This window comes from Rousettus aegyptiacus, unplaced genomic scaffold (genome assembly GCF_014176215.1).
Source record: "Rousettus aegyptiacus isolate mRouAeg1 unplaced genomic scaffold, mRouAeg1.p scaffold_m13_p_10, whole genome shotgun sequence".
Lineage (NCBI taxonomy): Eukaryota > Metazoa > Chordata > Mammalia > Chiroptera > Pteropodidae > Rousettus > Rousettus aegyptiacus.
The window spans coordinates 83,879,901-83,892,983 of record NW_023416285.1 but is presented as its reverse complement, the minus strand read 5'-3'; the positions used below and the strand labels follow the sequence as shown (position 1 = coordinate 83,892,983).

Here is a 13,083-nt window from a genome sequence, read left to right as displayed (position 1 = left end):
TGGGGATGAATTTTTAAATAATTAGCTTTGTCATCATGATCTTCTGGTTTACTCATTAATTTAGCAACTATTTAGTTAAATGATGGGTGCTCATCATTTCTATGTGTTCTAGGCACCCAAGACACTACAGTGATCAATGCAGAAAACTTTTGCCCTTTGGAGCTTACATTTCAGCGCTTAGGTATTTTCTCAGTGGGAAGAATGAAATAAAATGGTATATATACCTAAGCAGTGCTCTCTTAAAATGAGGTGAATGACATTTTTATTAGCTGGGATTTGAAGTGAATTTTGGATTTTCTATTTGGGAACTTTGAAAATTTGAAAATGGAGGTGCATGTGGAAAACGGTGGTGCATAAAATACTACCTATCCTGCATGAATTAGTATTTTCAGAATGTAAGAAGCCACTCTTAAAGCTTCAAATAAAACAACTGGATGGGTGTTAAGAAATTTCCCAATAATTGGCGGAGGGGCTTGGTATACTTACTCGGCTCTTCTGCTGGAATATCCCAATCTATAGTTAACGAGAAGTCTTAGTTCTTATATCCTCATTAATTCTAGGACCTCGGAATGACTGCGCTTCTCACTCAACACAGACTCGCCCATTCTCATTCTCTCTCAGTCCTAGGCCTGCCCCTTGCACAGGTCTCTCCCTTTCACATCTTCAGTCGCATATACTTTCACTCATCCTGGTTCCCTTTCTAGCAGAGGTTCTGTTAATACGGCATTTTTTTTTCCCTTTAAAACTCAGCCGGTAGGTGTCTCCATTACTCCCCTCATAGCTAAAACCTCTGCAAGTGGGTTTTAATCATTTCTTTAACTGACAGCGAGGAGGATTTGATGATTTGTCAAAAATGAACAGATGTTTGGGAGGACACGTCTCTATTCTACGTCCCTCCCCTCCGATTTAAGTCAGAAATGAAAACTCTTTTCTCCCTCTTTTCCAGGCAAAAGAAAAGGCTGACTGAACTAAGCATGCAAGACGCCAACACCCTCCTCCTCGGTACGTTCAAGTTTCCTTTGCTCTGAACCACAGAAGCTCTGCTTCTTCCCTCACTCCTACCCACCCCATTCCACCCTTTCAGGTTTCCGAGTCATCAGGGAACGCGAGTGGGTGCCAGGACTCGGAGCTGCTGCATCCCACGCCACCGCCGCCTCCTGCGCCTCCTCCGTGCCGCCTCGGGTTCAGCACTGGACAGCTCCCGCCCCATTCCCCACAAATGGCAGTCGAATGATTGACAGAGGAGCCGACCAAACAGGGAACAAGAAGACTTGAAGCCGCCCTACAAGGGTTTGGTTGCGGCCAAGCTGCCTCTTTAAACCGGCTTTCCTCCCGAGAGCAGGGAGAGGTAGTGTGATTTGTGGCTAAACCTAAAGCTCCAATTAACCAGCTGCCTGGCCCTCTCGACTCCAGAGAGGCAAATGTCTTAAAAGAAATCTTCGCTCTTCGGGACCGGCTCCTGCGCTCGCCGCGCCGGTCTATGCGCGCGCTCCGCGCCTCCGAGCGAAGCGAACGAGGCGGAGCCAGAGCCGGGAGGCGGGAACGACCTGCCACGGGCGAGATGATGGAGCAGCGTCTTCGGCGGCCGCGGCGGCAGCAGCAGCAGCAGCTCTCGAACACACCTCAATGAGAGTGGCGGTGGAAGCTGCCGAGCAGAAAGACGTAAGCAGGCTAACTATAGCTGCCGGGAGCCGGAGGGGAGGTAACCTGTTCGGCTCGAGGCTGTGAGGTGCGTAATCCCGAGCCGACCCATCGTGGAGCGGCTGCAGCCAGCGTTGCCACAGGTGATTCGATTTCCTGTGACGGTCGCTTAGCCAGCGGGCCGATTTCGAGACATTCTTAAAGTCCTTTTGGACTGGGTGCCATCTGGAGAAGGAGGAAGACTCCTGATAAAAGTCTTACTGTTGATAAATTGACGACCAAAATTTAAAAAGTGACTCCTCCAGTTACCTCCTCTCCTCTCTGCGAGGCAGACGGGAGCCATGGCTTATCCCTTACTCTTCTGCCTCTTGCTCGCTCATCTGGGACTGGGAGCTGTTGGCGCCAGCCGCGACCCCGCGGGACGGCCGGGTTCCCCTAGAGAGAGGACCCTGAGGGCGAAGCAACACGCCCAGCAGCCGGCTCGATCCTCCGCATCGGACCCCTCGGCTCCCTGGAGCCGCTCCGACGGCACCATCTTGGCGCAAAAACTAGCCGAGGAGGTGCCCATGGACGTGGCCTCTTACCTCTACACCGGGGACTCCCACCAGCTGAAGCAAGCCAACTGCTCCAGCCGCTACGAGCTGGCGGGCCTGCCCGGGAAGTCGCCAGCCCTAGCTAGCTCCCATCCTTCCTTGCACGGGGCGTTGGACACGCTGACACACGCCACCAACTTCCTCAACATGATGCTGCAGAGCAATAAGTCGCGGGAGCAGAACTTGCAGGACGACCTGGCGTGGTACCAGGCACTAGTGCGGAGCGTCCTGGAGGGCGAGCCCAGCATCTCCCGGGCGGCCATCACCTTCAGCACCGAGTCGCTGGCGGCGTCGGCCCCGCAGCTCTTTCTCCAGGCCACGCGCGAGGAGAGTCGCATTCTCCTCCAGGACCTGTCCTCCTCGGCGCACCACCTGGCCAACGCCACGCTGGAGACCGAATGGTTCCACGGCCTCCGTCGCAAGTGGAGGACCCATGTACAACGCCGCGGCTCCAATCAGGGGCCCCGGGGCCTGGGTCACAGCTGGCGGCGCAGGGACGGGCTTGGCGGTGACAAGAGCCATGTCAAGTGGTCTCCGCCTTATCTGGAGTGCGAGAACGGGAGTTACAAGCCCGGGTGGCTGGTCACTCTCTCCGCTGCTTTCTACGGGCTGCAGCCTAACTTGGTCCCTGAATTCAGGTAGGGAGGGGAAGAAAGGCAAAAGCAAAGCCTTCCTTCCGGTTTCGTGGGTGGGTGCGCGTGTGGGGAAGGAACATTTGGATGTGATACTTACTCCTCCCACCCTCACAGAAGAGACCCAGGCAGAGGAACACCCCACGCGGGCGCATGTGCTTAGGGACAAGAAGCGCCCTGCGTTTGTCAGCTTCAGACACTCAGCGAAAGCTTCTCTCAGTTCAAGGGACAGGGGTGGGGATGGGGAAGAATTTGGTGGAGCTGAGAAAAACCTCTGACGCCCCATGGCCCCCTGCTTCGGTCCTTGGGAGAGCAGGGAGAGGAGTTCCCAGTCAGGAGTGATGCTACAGAACCTCGAGAGTTTGGGGTGTGCCTGCCAAGCACAGAATGGCTAGCATCAGATGAGAGAAAAGGGAGCAAGGAGAGTGTTCCTTGTTTCTGTCACTGCAGGGTAGCTTCTGCTTGCTTCCTGCATGTGTAGTTTGGGCACTAGTCTTTTGTAATTAAAACAGTGCCATCCCCTTGGCAGTTCTGTCCCCTCAGCAGTGAGTCAGTCTCAACAGCCCAGCTGTCTGCAGGATCCAGACTTTGCAATTTGCTCACTGTGCTTTTTCTACCTATTTCTCTCCTACCCTCAATCCCTTCCTTGGTCCCCTCTTTCTCCTGTTCTCTGTGTCAGGCAAACCTAAAAGTCATCCAGCCCTTCATAAATGCATCTACTTTATAAAGAAACCTGGCTGAGTTATTTTAGGGAGGGAGAGAAGGAGAGAAGGAAGGAGAGAAGACTGATTAGATTGAGTTCACTCAAGGGACTTGGAGGAAACTTAGTAACAATTATGTATTTCCTGCCTCAAGGTATAGAGTATGTGGGAAGATGAGGATTTGCAAATTAGCAGGTGGTAACTTCTGCCCTGAGAAATGCCTGACCTTTGAGGTGAGAAACTTGTAGCAGTAGACCTTAAGAGTTGTGAGGAAGGAGAGAGAGAGACTAGAAACACCAAAGAGGGGGCCTCTCAGAGGGAGGGCCACAGATTGACAGGGATCCTCCCCAGCTTCCATGATGGGAGACTCTGGAAAGAAGGGCTGGGGGTTGAGTTTGCTTCTGCACTTTTTGGAAACCTGGGCAAAAGTGAGAAACTCTGTGTGTGTGTCGGTATCTTAATGCTTTATTTGGCACAAGGGCAGATGCTGACTTGGTGAAAGATGCCAGGCTGAGTACTGTGTGGGCAAATGGGGGGAGTCAGAAAGCTTCTTCATCTCGGCACTGTCATTTATTGCTGAATGACCTTAAGTAAGTTGCTTAACCTTTCTGGGCCTCAGCTACTTACCTATCAAGTCAGGGAGCCATCCAGTTATAAAATTCTGTAACTTTTAATGCTGGCAACTTGAGAAGGCATAAATGAAAGACAAACCCCTTTCTCTGATTCTGTATGACCATATTAAATGTCTCTGTGTGTTTCTCTTTTAGGGATCTTGTCTTAAACTAGAGTAACTCTTTCCTACTTTCAAGATAATCCCATTTTCTCCTGATTTCTGCAGGATCCTATTAGTAAGAGCTGATCCCAGCTTTGAGTATTTGCCATATTGTTTGCTCAGAAGAGGGAAGATCAGCAGATGCCATTCACTGCCAGCAAATTCTTTTTGGCCTTCAGATAAACCTAAAAAAGGGCATCCCAGGTCCTAGGATCAATCAAACTTCCTTTCTTCCTTCCCTCCTTCCTTCCTTCTTTTCTTACCTTTGCTTACTAATTCAGGCTCTGTGCTAACTACCTTGCATTTATTATCTTAATTAATCCTCATAACAACCCTGTGAATTAGGTTTTATCAATCTCCCTATTTTACAGAAAAAGAACCTAAAGCACAGAGAGGTTAAACTTCTTTTCCAAGATCACACAACAGTTAAACAGTGCAGCCAGGATTTGAACCCACTTCATACTTTTAACCACTATGCTAAACTGTCTTATGAAGCTATCCTAGGACTGCTACATGTAATGTAGCTGCTGCATAAAAATATGTGTATTTTCAAGGGTTAGACATGGGACTGAAGATGAGAACAATTCATTTTCACAATTATTTCTCTTTAAAGCTCAGAAAGCACTAAATGAACTCAGTGCCTCTGCCAGCCAAGATGAAAGGCTGAGGACACAAAGGGTCTGAGGTTGTGAGGGCTCACACATCCCCTACTTATTTTTTGGACAGCATTCAGAAAATAGTTTCCTCTGGCTGAGTCTCGTTAAGTGCTTTCATAGTCATCGATGGTGTTCTTTAGCCAAGGCACGAAGCCAGGCCATTTAGTGTCTGGCTCTCTACAGAAGCTGGCTTGTCCTGGCAGCATGCATGAAGAGCAGAATAAGTTCTCTCCTGTGAGTGCTTTTGCCCCATGTCCTGTGCCCCTCAAATGCTGTACTGAGGATTTGCACAGATGGTAATTATAGAAAATGGAAGAAACCTTAAAGAGATCAGATGGTTCTTCCTGTTGTTTCATAGATAAAGAAAGAACTAAAAAGGTAAAATGACTTGTTCAAAAATCACATAGGATCAACAGAAACAGAATCCAGGCCTTCGGCCTCTGGTTCACACTATCCTTGATATGTACATACTTAAATCGTTTCCTTGGCGCTCCAGACCTTTGCACAAAAAACATGTTGGGGACATGGTTTACTCTTTATCATCTTTTACGACAAAAAAAAAAAAAAAAAAAAATTAGCCCAAAGAAGACAGTTGTTGATTTTTTAAAAAAGATTGTTTCATTGTTTCACACATTTGAGTATTTAAATGAGCCTTTTCTGTCTTTTTACACTCACAAAAGGCAAAGATTTTGTTGTTGATGCTTTATCATCTAATATGTGTACTCTAAAATTCTAAAAATAGGTAGAATGTAAATCTAAAACAGGAAATTTAAAACTAATGTGAGAACATGGTCAACTATCATGTTCATGTATCAATGTTTATCACTGTGAAACACCTCTCAGGATAAATTTTATTCCCCCGTTTCGGAATGATACAAGTGTCTTAAATTTTGAAGTGCACCGTAAGACTCACATTTTAGTTCTCATCTTCCATCCCAGCAAAAAGAAAAAAGAGTAATAATTTAAGGTATACCTTAAATTATTTTTTATTACATTAGGTTTGTGATGTTCTCACAGAGTTTTCCTGTAAGTCCTTTGGTTTTGCATAGTAATTTTTCTTTGTGGAAAAAATAGTACTATGTAGTTGGGTACCATTCTGCTGAAATCACAGATACTTTCCTGGTGGTGGCTGGGACTATTCAGTGCCTGGGATGGATATAAGATACCTACGTGTTTGCTGAATTTAAATTAACGTGAAGGAACCTTTGGGAATTACTTATTTCTTGATGAACTAAAGGGACTTTGGAACCCATTTGGATTCTTCGTCTTCTCATTTTATAGAGGAAGAAATTGAGACCCCAAGGGCTAAAGGAATTTGCTAGAGTGGCACAGCTCTTTAGTGGCAGAATTTATGGGAACCAATATATATTGAGCACTTAGTATATGCTAGATGCTTTATATACTACTGCATTTGATTCTTGGTACTCTTAGGTAGTCACAACTTCAGCAAAGCTGAGCAATTGGTCCGAGGTAACACAGCGAATAAATTAGGGAGCCCAAATCAAATTTATATCTATCTAGCTATGAAGCTTATATTGTCTTTCTACTACCCTATGCTATCTCTTCATTACCAATTTTGTTTTCATCTTGTTATTAAAAAATATAACATGGTAATGGCTTGGAATAATTAATATATTTGGCCCCAATAAGTAATACACACTATTCTTTTTAGGTCTATCATACAAGCAATTATGTTGTGTAGTGAGAAAAGTCAGAACTTTGCTTCAAGTCCAAGTTTTGTCTCTGACTGGCTTTAATTACTGTCTTGAAATCAGTTTCTACACAATTAAAATGTGAGAATGGACTTGGTGATATCCAAATATCTTTATAATTCTTTGTTCTGTGAGTTCTTAAGTGACCTATCCAAATGGTCAATAAGTAAACTTTGGAAAAGGCTGATACACGTAAACGCAGTATCTTGTGGAAATGATGGCTGACTGGAAAGCAAAATGCAGAGGAAGAGTAAACCTAGTGAATGTCAAACATGGTGTTTGGTAAACAAAGGCAATAGGTCAATGAAAGAAAGATTACAGTAATGTGGAAACCCCATTTTTAGAAACTAATGCAACCAACATTGGTGTCACTGATTCGCTGACTCCTGGGGGTCACTGCATTCTCTCTCCTCAACACACACACACACATACTCGCATATCTCCATCAATAATTCCAGTACAGAGCTCTGCTTTCAACAAAAGAGGGCAATTCACACAGCATAGAAGAAATGACCATCTTGCTCTAGGCCAAACATAGCCTATTTCTCTTGTGGGTAATGTCAATGACAAAGGTTATCTCACAGGAAATGCACAGAGATGTTTACCTAAGTTAGAGATGAATTTCTGCTATTGAGGCTTTTGAGTGTCAATTTTTTCATCTATAAACTGTGAATATTCGACTATCTCCTTTGGGATCAGGATTCTGTAAAGGCTAACTGAAAAACTGCCATCTCATAGGAAGTTCAATAAATATTTTGTATTGTAGATAGAAGGTCTTCCCAAATATTGTCCTCAGCTGAACACAAACTTTCTTAGTTTAGCTGATTTATAGTAATTTATAATGTGTGTGATGTTTAGTTTCATTCCTAATTATTGTGAAGGCCTGTCATGCCAGTGGATCCTGGTGGAAATACTGGCCTTGGAGACAGATGTTGGCACCTCTGGGACCACATCCTTGGCTTATGATAACCATGGGCAGTAGCGGTCTAATCCTGTTTCCTCATCTGTAAATTGAAGAGGTTGAAGTAGGTGACCTGTAGCTCCTTATAACCCTAAATGTCTATGATTATGCATATAGCCAAATGTGTCACTTTAATTTTTTAAGTTTTGAAGTTTTCTTTGATTATAATGCTGAAATCAGTTAATATATGCTCACTTAAATGGAGATCTTGTTCATGTATGACCAGGACTTTATCCTGGTCATTTATTCATAGGCTATTTAGAGAAAGCCCTCTCAATGTATGTTAATAATGGAAATGGGAACTTCACTTCCAAATAAGAAATAGCATGATCTGAGTTTCCAGATCTTAAAAGATCCCCTGAATTCACTTAAAGTCAACATGATGCTGTTTCACAGATTTCTAAACCAAGGGCCTCAGGATATCTGTGTTATTTCCATCAAGATCCATGTTTAGGCATCTTGAAGCTCCTTACTTTTAATAACAACCTGTTTCAATTTCCCTCTGTAGTTGGCTTTAAAATTTCAAAAAAGCTATTTATTGTGATATATTGCTTGACAGTTTCTAGAATAAGCATTTGAAAGCAGAAATGGGATGTCTGAGACTGCTAAATAAATAACAAAGAGTATGTCCCCACCCTCTGGAGAGGGGACCAGTGTTCTCATTAGACAGATTTCATAGCTTCGACTGCCAGTTAAGTCAAATTTTACTTTCAACTTCAGAGGTACAACAGTTCGTCGTTCACTCTTCAGGGTTTTAAGGGTGCCCTTCCCCAGCATGCACTGTTTTATGATTATATTGTTATATGCTGGAATGCCAAGAAGTGTGTTATTCTTGCTCGGTTGGTACGGAAGCAGTGGGGCCTTGTTTGTTTTCTCTTTTCAGTTCTAGGGTGGTATTCACAGAGTTATTTAAGCAGAATTACTAAAATAGTACATTGAGTTCTGAATAACTTTGGCAGCTTGATGACCACTATGTACAAACAGGCAGCTCACTGGTGCCGGGGCTATGTTTGGGAGAGTCTGCAGCCAACAGCACTATTAAGCTCTTGCCCAGGACAGCTATGGTATATATCTTGGTAGGGCTGGTTTTGCTTTAGCTTTATTTGCTTTTCAGCTTCTAGTAAAAACAAAACAAACAAACAAACAAAAACTCCAAACATTTCTATGTGTGATTTCTACTTTGGCTGGGCATTTTCTCATCCAAGTCTTTCTTCCTACTGTAAAAAACTTGACCTAGAAAGATATTTAGGTGGATAGGCTATTCTATATTTCTTCGGTTTAGGAAAGGATTAATCCTCTTGGCTAAAAGTTTTTGTCAGTTTCCCCTCCCCACCTTTTCTACAATGACAAACTTAGTATAGGAACCAAGACTGACTTTCATACTGAAGGGTATTATGGTGCCTCAAAGGAATCACTGGGAACATCTACAGCTGACCGTTGAACAACACGGTTTGAACCATGCAGGTCCACTTATACGTGGATTTTTTTCAATAAACTAAGTGCGTATTTTCTCCTTGTGATTTTCTTAACATTTTCTTTTCTCTAGCGCACTTTATTGTACAAATACAGTAGATAATACAGATAACATACAAAGTATGTGTTAATCAACTGTTATCAGTAATGCTTCAAGTCAACAGTAGGCTATTAGTAATTAAGTTTTTTGGGGGGTCAAAAGTTACATGTGGATTTTTGACTTCACAGGGAGGGGGTGGAGTGGTCAAGACACGTACGCCTGGGTTGTTCACTGGTCAACTCTAGTTTTCTTACCTTTATTATAGGTAGAATTTATAGAAAACACAGACTTGGCTTCAATGTGATCTGACTTCAAGATTATTTTCTCTAAACAAAAATCCTGCTACCTCTTTGTCAAAAGTCATTTCTCTCTCTCACAGTTAAATACTTCTGAGTTCCAGTTAATTTTTATTCATTGTAATACCTGTGTAACTTACCCCATATAAAAACTATAGCTAGTTATCTTTTTGATTTCCCCTGTTTAAGAACTATAATTTTCCCCTATAGAAAAACTAAATTTTTAGAAATTCTGTTCATTCGGTAAAGTACCTAGTGCATCTATTAACTTAAAAGGAAACTTGGAATTCTATAAGGTTTTGGTTTATTTCTTTAAGCTAGTTTTTTTTTTCACCATTTATGTGTTTTGTCTGATGGAAGGACTTTTATAGAATAACATGACACATGGTTTTTAGCTGAGAGCAATGAAAAGGATTATAGTATATAATAGTGTATTTTATCATTATTCTAAAATGCACCTTTTTGATATTTTGATGTCTGTCAAATTGAGATGTGTCTTATGATGGAGGGCATGTCATTTTCAACTGGCATACTTTTTTCAGTGGTATACAACAATGTATCTTTCAATTAATGGCATCTTATATTTGACGAAATATATTAGGAAATGGAAAATAAATTCCAAGGTCTCGCCAACTATAAAGTTCTTTTATCATAAGTTGTCAAAATGCAGCAAAATATGGATATATGGAAACAAAATCTAGACTTTACTGTTGTATATGAATTACATTGCTATTTGTCTTCATAATTTTGTTAAAAAATACAAGTATTACTAAAACACGTAATATTTTCTTTTTAATGTATGTGAAATATACAAAATCTTGATCTAGAAGCTTCAGAAACTTTTATCTTTAGAATAGGTGAGGTAAGCATTATCAAAACCTTTCCCACAACATTGACAAAGCATTTCACTCACATTGTGGGAAAATGCCTAGGACAGTGAGACTAAAAGACTATTTATAGACTAAAAATAGAAGGGGATAGATCTATCTTCCTTCCTAAAATACTTAAAGGTATCAGGGTAGAAATAAAAATTTTGCGGCATAGCCATGTAACTAGTTTTGGTTAATGAGATTTACACAGAAGTGTAGAGGTGAGTGTGTTTTCTTTCTCTTTTCTAGTTAGCTGCTCGGAATGGAATGAAGAGTTTGGTTTTCCCCTTATTTCCCCTTATGATGCCTCAGACCACTGTGGAGAGTAGGATTTCCCAACCTTAGCAGTACTGACATTTTGGCCAGATAATCTTTTGTTGTGGGGTGTCTTATTCTCTATAAGATGTTTAGCAGCACCCTGGCCTCTACTCACTAGATACCAGTAGCAACTTCCCTGCCTGACATGACTATCAAAAATGTCTAAAAACGTTGCCAAATATCCCTTGGAAGGAAAAAATGCCTATGGTTGGAAGCTGCTGGTGTAGACAGAACACATATAATTATGCTATTCTGGGGCTATCTTTATTTCAAGGGTTCTGTATGTACACTTATATGTTTGTCAATGTGTGAGTGTGTGTGTTATATGAGTTTGTCAGATCACATTTCTATTTATTCACTTATGTAGTTTTTTAGAACATAAGATTATATTGCAGATATAGAACCTGACAAAACCAAAGTGAGAACTGGAAAATTTTGATGGATCAATGACCTGTTAATTTACATTTACATCATCAGGGATCAAAAAAGAACGACTGGCCAAATGATTTGCAGAAGCTGTTGCTAAAATGGTTTTACTACTTCTAGGGTTAAATTCTTAATATTTCACTTCTCCATTAAAGGATGCATTTTGAACAGAAAGTATGTGTATATGTGTGTATGTGTGTGTGTGTGTGGAGGGGGGTGGATTCTTTAAAGAGGCAATGTTTTAGTTGATATCCTGGAAAAGCTCCTTTTTGGAGAATTAGAATTTTAGAAGTAACAAGGCTTTTGGGATATATAACCCAATTTATTTTTACTTTTACAGGTGAGCAAATTGAGACTCAGCGCAATAGTGACTATCACTTGCATTAGCTGTGGCTGAAGTGAACTTGCAGTTTAGTAACAGACACAAATAAAAAAGACCAAGTCATCAAGTAAAGGTTAATTTATGTCCATTATTCTTTGGTCCCAAACTTGGCTGGGCATCAGGATCACCTGAGAAGCCTGATAATGTGTTCATAGGCCCTCCCAGAGCCTATGATGAGATAGTCGGGGGACAGATTCAGAAGTCTATATTAAAAAATGACAACTGGAAAAAGTAAGCAGTATTTAAAATGTAATCCATTTTCTAAGAATTTAAGAATAAAAATGAAACATTGTAAATGCTTACCCACTGCAGCTTTAGTCATCCAAAAAATCTGGCTGCAGCCATTCTGGATAACTGAAGCATTCCAATATCGTGTACTATCCTGTCGGTAGAGGTAGAATGAGTAGCAGGTTCTTCGTGAAGGCGGGGACATCACAGGTACTGAGCCCTGGAATGGTGAGCCACTGAGTTGCATGTTGTTTCACTCTCACTTTATTCTGGGTTCGTTTCCTCACCTTTAGGATAGGGTCAAGGGAACAACTGCTTCATTATTATTATTTGTCTCTTTATGTAAACATCTTATGTCCCCAGCTACTTCTACATGACCTTCAAGTAAAAGGACCACATTTCATGACATTTCATATTCAGTGCCTCTTGAAAATGTCCTGGATATTTCAGGGAGGTAATATGGAAGAATGTCTAGGAGAAAGGGTTTTGAAATTATAAACCTAAATTGGAATCCATGGGCTTTCACTTTTGCTTACTGGGTGACACTGGGCAAGTTTTTTAACTCCCTCTGTGGCTCGATTTCCTTATCTGCAAAGGATGTACAGAGCAAACACTCATATATGTATAGAGCTTAGTATAATGTCTGGAATAACTATTCCTTTTAAAAACATTATAGAGCATATAACATGTGCCTGGCTAGGACTATAAATGCTGAGGATGTAACAGTGAGCGGCAGACAAAAAGCTCTGTCCTCATGGAGTGTGTGTGTGTGTGTGTGTGTGTGTGTGTGTGTATTTGTGTGGGGTAGGAGGGTTATAGATAATAAACAAACAAAATAAATATAATAAATAATTTTGACAGAAAGAAGTGCTATATATAAATAAATAGGATAATGTGGTGACGAACAGCTGAGAGGTAGGATGGGCTGTATTAAATAGGATGGTCAGAAGAGACCTCTCTGAAAAGGTGACTGAGTTAGGAAATGAAGGCTGAGAAGGAGGCAGCCATGGGACAAGTGGGGGTAATCCTGCTCCAGATAGGAAAGAGGAAGAGCAAAGGCCCTGAGACAGGAATGAGTTTCAAGTGTTCTAATGGGAAGAAAGTGTTGAACATGGTGAGAGGTGGGTGATGAGGTAGGAGATGAGGGTGAGGCATGCACATGGTGCCCGATACATGGTTAAAATGTGGTAATGCAGTAACATGTTAAGTGCTTTAAAAACTTCTATGCTTGGAGTAATATGTAAATTGTGGATGTATTTTCATTTTTTCCCTTTTATTGTAGAGTTCTTGTTTTATTTTGGCTGCCTATTTCTCTTTCCTTTCAGTCTTGCCTTTTTTGTCCTGGCCTCCCCTTAGCTCTGGGAGTTTGGTTTTCCAGTTACT

The 13,083-nt window shown here is 41.9% G+C and overlaps 1 protein-coding gene across 1 annotated transcript in view; it reads left to right on the top strand.

Annotated features, from left to right (window-relative positions):
• Positions 1–270: 270 nt before the first annotated feature.
• Positions 271–13,083, top strand: part of GPR158 (G protein-coupled receptor 158) — a 313,167-nt gene continuing 300,354 nt past the window's right edge. Inside the window, exon 1 of the mRNA XM_016124940.2 lies at positions 271–2,872. Within this exon, the coding sequence (XP_015980426.2) occupies positions 1,983–2,872 (890 nt within the window). The 5' untranslated portion in view covers positions 271–1,982. The remainder of the gene's footprint in view (positions 2,873–13,083) is intronic.